This window comes from Babylonia areolata, chromosome 1, assembly GCF_041734735.1.
Source record: "Babylonia areolata isolate BAREFJ2019XMU chromosome 1, ASM4173473v1, whole genome shotgun sequence".
NCBI lineage: Eukaryota > Metazoa > Mollusca > Gastropoda > Neogastropoda > Buccinidae > Babylonia > Babylonia areolata.
In genome coordinates, this window is record NC_134876.1 from 48,005,815 (window position 1) to 48,013,314 (window position 7,500).

General features: G+C 44.6%; 1 protein-coding gene across 2 annotated transcripts in view; it reads right to left on the bottom strand.

Annotated features, from left to right (window-relative positions):
• The window catches only part of LOC143292382 (syntaxin-8-like), a 31,861-nt gene that overhangs the window by 23,555 nt on the left and 806 nt on the right, over positions 1–7,500 (bottom strand). For both annotated transcript variants that reach the window (XM_076602612.1, XM_076602604.1), the window contains exons 2-4: positions 6,877–6,976; positions 1,905–1,999; positions 300–401 (exon numbers count right to left, since the gene is read on the bottom strand). In XM_076602612.1, the coding sequence (XP_076458727.1) occupies positions 300–401; positions 1,905–1,999; positions 6,877–6,976 (297 nt within the window). The remainder of the gene's footprint in view (positions 1–299; positions 402–1,904; positions 2,000–6,876; positions 6,977–7,500) is intronic.

Genomic DNA, 7,500 nt, shown 5'->3' on the forward strand with positions numbered 1-7,500 from the left:
GAAGTTCATTCTGCCAGTCACACAGAGGAGTGGTGAAGAAGAAATAAGGATATAACTAACATACTTACTGTGGAGACATTACCATATATGTGTTGACAAAAGCTAACCTACAATAACTGTTCAAAGTGTAAAACGATACCATTTCACTGGGTAATTAACAAACAAAAAAACCAACAACAAAATCATGACACAGCCATGCAGTTACTAAACAGCATTTACGTTTTAGTGACATCAGAAGAAAAACGAGTGCTGCTGTTTCTATGGAGATAAGAATAAAGAAAGCAAGAGTTCTGGCTCACCTGGTCTCACTGTTTTCATTCTTGAAAGCCCCGTCAATCTGTTTCTCCTTGGTCACCAGCCCATCCAGGAGTCTCTGTCGACGCTCCACTTCGCGCTGTGTGCTGCGATGATGTTAAGGATTGTTCTACTGTTAGGATTATTTCTCAGCAATGCTACCACTCGCTTTTGCCTCATCCTTGATGCCATTACTTTTTTTTTTCTTTTTTTTTTCTGTATTTGTTGATGTTGTTGTTGTTGCTGTTTTGGGGGTTTTTTTGTTTGTTTGTTTTTTGGGGGGGTTATAATTTTTTTTTTTTTATATATATGACTTTTTATTTTGTTTTGTCTTTCTCTCTCCAGTGGATGCTACTGTTCATTTTATATTGTTTGTTTCATACCATTCTCTGTATTGTACACATGTCTTTGCAAATTTTTTTTAAAAGTATATATTAAAAAAAAAAAAAATTTTTAAATCTCAGCTCTCTTTAGTCCTCCACACATCATTTGGAAGGCACACAAGCCGGGAATTGTCAGCTGGCACCAGGGCAAGCCAAGGATTGGACAAGTGGCTGTTGCAAACAACTAGTTCCAGCAACTATAAACCCACACACAACACATTCGTTGTCTATCGACATGGTTTGCGCAAATGTGTGTATGTGAATGTTTAAACAAAAATGATTTTCAGAATGAAATAAAGCATTCACCAACTATAATGAATCTCACAAATGTTTCAAAGCTATATAATTGTCAAAACAATTGTGAGCTTAGTGAGAAAGAAGACCAATGCTGTTTTTAAAGTGCATTTCCTCAAAATTTCTTGTAACATGAGAGACAACACATTGACAAAACATACAACTACAATGAAATCATGATTTCTGAATGATCTACCTAACAGCCTGTGCGTGTGACAGTATGTGTGCATGTAATATGTATGTGTGTGTGTGTGTGTGTGTGCACGCGCGCGCGTGCCGGCGCTTGAATGCGGGTACATGTGAAAGTACATGAATAATGTATTTCACTTTGTTTAAATTTCTTGGATAATCATTTACTTAATTGTGTGATGCTCATGCCTTTCGATATACTGATAATTAAGTACCATGTATTAACAAAGTTTTCTTATCTTAATCAATGTGCAATACATGCAGTATCAACCTCAGTGTATTTCAATATGTTTACAATAATAATCAATCACATTTTAATTAAGTGAGTATGCACAATAGTTTTTTAATTAAATCATGTTTATGTTTTTGTGTTGAGTAATTGTCTACATTTGTTTTGCTGCACCTGATATAATTTCTCTTTTTGAGATAATAAAGTTTTTCTTATCTTATCTCTCACAAAAGATTTGAGCTTATTTTCTATGTGTGTGCGTGCACTGCATAAGCACAAATAACTGAATATATGTGCATGGTCATGAGTGGTGAGCGTGAGGGGGTGGGGTGGGGTGGGGGGGGTCGGGGTGCATATATACAGACGCATTATTGTCTAAGTGTGCATTGGTGCCTACATATGTGTGCTTGCAGATATAAAAGAAACTGAAAGACAGAGAGGGGATAGAGGAATAGAGAACAAAACAACCAAAAGTCAAACCAATATTAATGTCTAAAATATCTATAAAAGGATACATATGGTAAGACGAAGAAGCTCTCATCAGATTCTGCTTCAACCGATTCAAATCGGTTTGAAACTGGCGAAGGGATGTTCTCACATTTGCTGAGTACTGTTTAGAAGACCAAAACAAAAAACAAAACAAAAAAAAAACAAAAAAAATCATGATAATTCACCACAATATATCACATGTTTATACACTATGGAGTCACTATGGCAAGTACAACAGAAAATACTAACCCATTTTTAATGCATTTGTTGGTCTTTCATACCCATTTGCTTTACACACTTCCACACAAAATGCATAATACACAGGGCTTCAAGAACATGCGCTATAACAAGATGTCTTTATAAATAAATACAGAATACTTATCTCCAAAACAGACAAAATTTGTTTGTGGTGTAAAAAAAAACAACATAAATTAATACACTAAAAGTAAAAATTAACACAATTACAAAACAAATACTTACTGAAGCAGTTGGTCATTATCTATAATAACACATGAGTCCAGCAATGCAAGTTTTAGTTTATAATAAAATAACGATTTTATCTTTTAATTCATGAATTATAGAACACTGAAAACCTGTAATTACTAATAGCTTCTAAAACATAACAAATCAACAAGCGTAGCAAAACCTATGTGTCACATTATGCTCACAGAACACACACGCACACACACTAAAACATAACAAATCAACAAGCGTAGCAAAACCTATGTGTAACATTATGCTCATATAACACACACGCACACACTTAAGTTATACTTGTTATAGAGAAAGAATGACATACATAATAACTATATATGATTTTCAGTTTCAGCTTTCTCAGGCATCACTATGTTCGGACAAATCCATATACGCTACACCACATCTGCTAAGCTGATGCCTGACAGCAGCATAACCTAACGTGCTTGTCAGGCCTTGAGTGCATGCTTATATATTTTGTGTGGGGGTTAGGGGGTGCACGGGAGGGGTAGTACCTCTAGAGGGGGGGCTTGTCATGCTCTTCTGGGAGTGCTTTGTCCTCTGTTGGTCCCCACCGGCACCCAGCTCTCACTTATGGGTCCTAGAAGCTGCTAGCATGCGGCAGCGCCCAACCCGCGGGCAACGGCTTTGACAGGCTGGCTAAACTAGGTGAGGGTAGCCGACGGGTCTCAAACCCTCGGTGAGTTAGGGCTTGTCTACCCAAGCATGTAAAGACTGGATCCGGTGGACTATGTGGAAGAAACCTTCATGGTTCAACAGAGAGGAAGGCGGTTGCAGCAGAGTACTGTGGAGTGCTGAGGGCAGGATGAGGCACACAGGACATCCTGGTCATCCACGGCATCCGTTTCCATCTCCAGTCGTCTTGACCTCGTCTTGCCACTGGATACAGACGGTCTCGGACAAGAGAGTGAGGTCGGCGGTGCGCAATTCCTCCTCACTATAAACAAAGTCATCGCGCAAGTCATCAGTCATCCTTCATCCCAACCATTGCCACATGGAACGTACGTACGCTTCTGGACAGAGGCAACTCGGACAGACCACAGAGACGCACAGCACTCACTGCGAGTGAACCAGCCAGGTACAACATCGACATCGATGCCTTAAGTGAGACCAGAATGGCAGAAGAAGGCGAACTCTGTGAGCGAGGCGCAGGCTACACCTTCTTTTGGAGTGGTCGCGTACCTGAAGAGCGACGTGAGGCTGGAGATGGCTTTGCAGTGAAGACAACCCTCATTGGCAAGCTGGCTGGCCCCCCGAAAGGAGTGAACCATTGCCTGATGACGATGAAACTCCCTTTATGCAATGGGAAGAAGCTTATCACCATTGTCAGCACCTACACGCCCACCATGACCAATCCGGATGAGATCAAGGACAAGTTCTATGAGGACCTGAACGCTGTCATCACCATTGTTCCCAACGCAGACAAGCTCATCATTCTTGGTGACTTTAACGCGAGAGCTGGCTGTGACAGCACCTCCTGGGAAGGCGTGATTGGGAAGCATGGGGTTGGCAACTGTAACAGCAATGGTCAACTACTTCTCCAGACATGTGCCGAGCACGACCTTCTTATCACAAACACTGTCTTCTGCCTCCCTACCCGCAGCAGGACGTCATGGATGCATCCTCGCTCTGGGCATTGGCATCTCATCGACTTTGTCATCGTCAGGAAGAGGGACAGGCAGGACGTACGAGTCACGAGGGCCATGTGCGGCGCCGAGTGCTGGACAGACCACCACCTTATCATCTCCAAACTCAACCTCCGCATCCAGCCCAAGAGACGGCCTCAGGGCATGAAAGCACCCAAACGCCTGAATGTCAACAAGCTGGAGCTAGGCAACATCAAGCAGAGCTTTGCCGACACCCTGGAGGAACGCCTTGAGTCCACCATGCTGGACAACCAGAATGTGGAGGCAGCATGGGGCGCACTGCATGAGACGGTGTACAACACTGCCATGGAGTGCCTGGGGCCTTCTGCCAGGAAGCACAAAGACTGGTTTGATGAGAACTGCACTGAGTTCAAGCAGCTGCTGGAAGACAAACGCCAAGCCTACAGAGCCCACATTGAAGATTCCAAGTCACAGTCAAAGAAAGACATACTGAAGAGCGCACGCAACACCATCCAGCTGAAGCTGCGGCAGATGCAGGATTCCTGGTTGAGCAACAAAGCTGATGAGATCCAGGGCTTTACAGACAGGAACGACATGAAGAACTTCTATAACAGCCTGAAAGAAGTCTACGGTCCCACTACCTCCGGATCTGCTCCACTCCTCAGTGCTGATGGTTCTACCCTAATCACTGACAAGGACAGGATCCTTGACAGATGGGCTGAACACTTTGACATCGTACTGAACCGCCGTTCCACCATCAATGATGAAGCCATCGACCAACTCCCCCAGGTGCCAGTCAGTGAGTTGTTGGATGCCATTCCAACTTTGGAGGAGAACCAGAAAGCTATCCGTCTGCTATCCAATGGCAAAGCCCCTGGCTCAGACTCCATTCCAGCTGAGGTCTACAAAGAAGGTGGTATGGCACTGACTGAGAAGCTTCATCAGCTATTCCAGCTCATCTGGCAGCATGAGGCAGTTCCACAGGAACTCAAAGACGCTTCCATCATACACCTGTACAAGCGCAAAGGAAATCGTCAGGCCTGTGACAACCATCGTGGAATATCCCTGCTGTCTGTTGCAGGCAAGACTCTGGCCAGAGTGCTACTCAACCATCTCATAGCGCACCTTGAGCAAGGACTCCTACCAGATAGCCAGTGTGGCTTCCAGAAAGAATGCGGTACTATCGACATGGTGTTTGCTGCCAGGCAGCTCCAGGAGAAGTGTCAGGAACAGAACGCCGACCTTTACTCCACCTATGTCGATCTGACCAAGGCTTTCGATACTGTTAGCTGAGATGGCCTTTGGAGAATCATGGCGAAGTACGGATGTCCCAGCGAGTTCATCACCATCATACGGCAACTACACGATGGGATGCTGGCCCTAAGTCCAAGACAACGGAGAGACTTCAGAACCATTCCCTGTCTCCAACGGAGTCAAGCAAGGGTGTGTTCTTGCCCCCACCCTGTTCAGTCTCATGTTTTCAGCCATGCTGACAGATGCCTTCAGAGACGCTGATGTAGGCATTAGCATCAGGTACCGCACAGATGGCTCACTCTTCAACCTCAGGAGGCTTCAAGCAAAAACCAAGGTGAGGACAGACACCGTCAACGACATCCTGTTTGCTGATGAGTGCGCTCTCAATGCTGCCTCCAAAGCTCACATGCAACACACCATCGACAAGTTCTCTGCTGCCTGTGACAACTTTGGCTTCACAATCAGCACAAAGAAGACTGAGGTGATGCACCAGCCAACTCCAGGAAAGCCTTACATTGAACCAAACATCTTCATCAATGGGCAACGACTGAATGCGGTGGACAAGTTCACATACCTGGGCAGTACACTCTCTCGCACAGTTGTCATCGATGAAGAGGTGAATGCCAGACTCGCCAAAGCCAGCACTGCCTTCGGCAGACTCCATAAGAACGTTTGGAACAGGAGAGGCATCACCCTGGAGACGAAGCTCAAAGTATACAAGGCCATAGTTCTCACCACACTGCTCTATGGATGTGAATCATGGACGGTCTACAAACGCCACGCCAAAAAGCTGAACCACTTCCACACCACCAGCCTCAGAAAACTTCTCGGCATAAAGTGGCAAGAGAAGATCCCTGACACAGAGGTGCTCACTCGTGCAAACTTGCCCAGCATCTACACCATCTTGATGCAGGCCCAGCTGTGCTGGGCAGGCCATGTAGTTCACATGCCAGACCACCGGCTCCCCAAGAAACTGCTGTACGGCGAACTCCAACATGGCAGGCACTCCCATGGAGGCCAAAAGAAGCGCTTCAAAGACACTCTGAAAGCTTCTCTGAAGGCCTTCAACATCAGCCACGACACATAGGAGCTGAATGCAATGGACAGACCAAAGTCGCGTTCAGCTGTCCACAAAGGCAGAAACGCTGCAGCAGAGCAACGCAGACAGGCCAGGAAAAGCAGTGCCAGCAAGTCCCCAACAGCCGCCACCATCCCCTATCCACACTGCGTCAGAACCTTCTGGGCGCAGATTGGCCTGACCAGTCATCTGCGCACCCACAGAGCCCAACCCACCCACCCCCAGGATGACTAGATGGTCCTCGTCGATCCCGACGGACGAACTACATATATTTGTGTACCTATCAGAGTGGATTTCTTTTTCCATAATTTTGCCAGAGGACAACACTCTCGTTACCATAGGTTCTTTTTCAGTGCGCAAAGTGTGTCCAGTCAAACTTGGGAGAAAGGGTGAAAGCAGGATTCAAACCCACACCCTCACGAACTCTCTGTATTGGCTGCTAAGCGTCTTAACCATTCTGCCACCTTCCGCCCTAAATTACTATATCAACAACAATGTTTTTGAATGTTCTTTGTAGGCAATGGCAATGAGTAGATAATGTTTCATATTAAAACTATGTCTTACCTTTGTGTAGTTGGAACTGGTGCGACTGAATTTGTTGCGTTCATTAAGTGCTTCCATAATCTGCTGCCCCAAACGGGAGCATGCTTCATAGTCGTTTAGCCTGTACAACACAAAAACACACAAAATACTCTTAGTTTTTAATTTATGAATTTTTGCAAGTATTGATGAAACACAGAAAAAGAAATAAAAGACAGGGAGAGATGGACAGACAGAAAAGAGAGAGAGAAATTGACCAGAAAAGTTAAAAACAGCCAGCCAGACATAAAACAGATTTGTTAATGAAAATTACAGACTGATCCTGCATTCTGGAAATGTAGAAAGCAAGACTGATAAAATTTAGACAAGGGTACATACATGTATAGACATATCGCAGAGACACAATAACAGAGTGAGACAGATCAACTGATGCTGTTATAAATACTGAGATAAGATACATAACACAGTGACAGATATTGAGATAACAAGATTTACTTTCAGGAAGTGGACACCTTGATATTTGGCAGAATGCACCATATGTGTGCAGGTGCAGAGAATGAAACGGGGTACGGGGTGAAGCAATACTGTTTTGGGGGGCTGATTGTCTATAGAACTGTTAACTCCATTTTGAGGTGCCACGCCCACAAA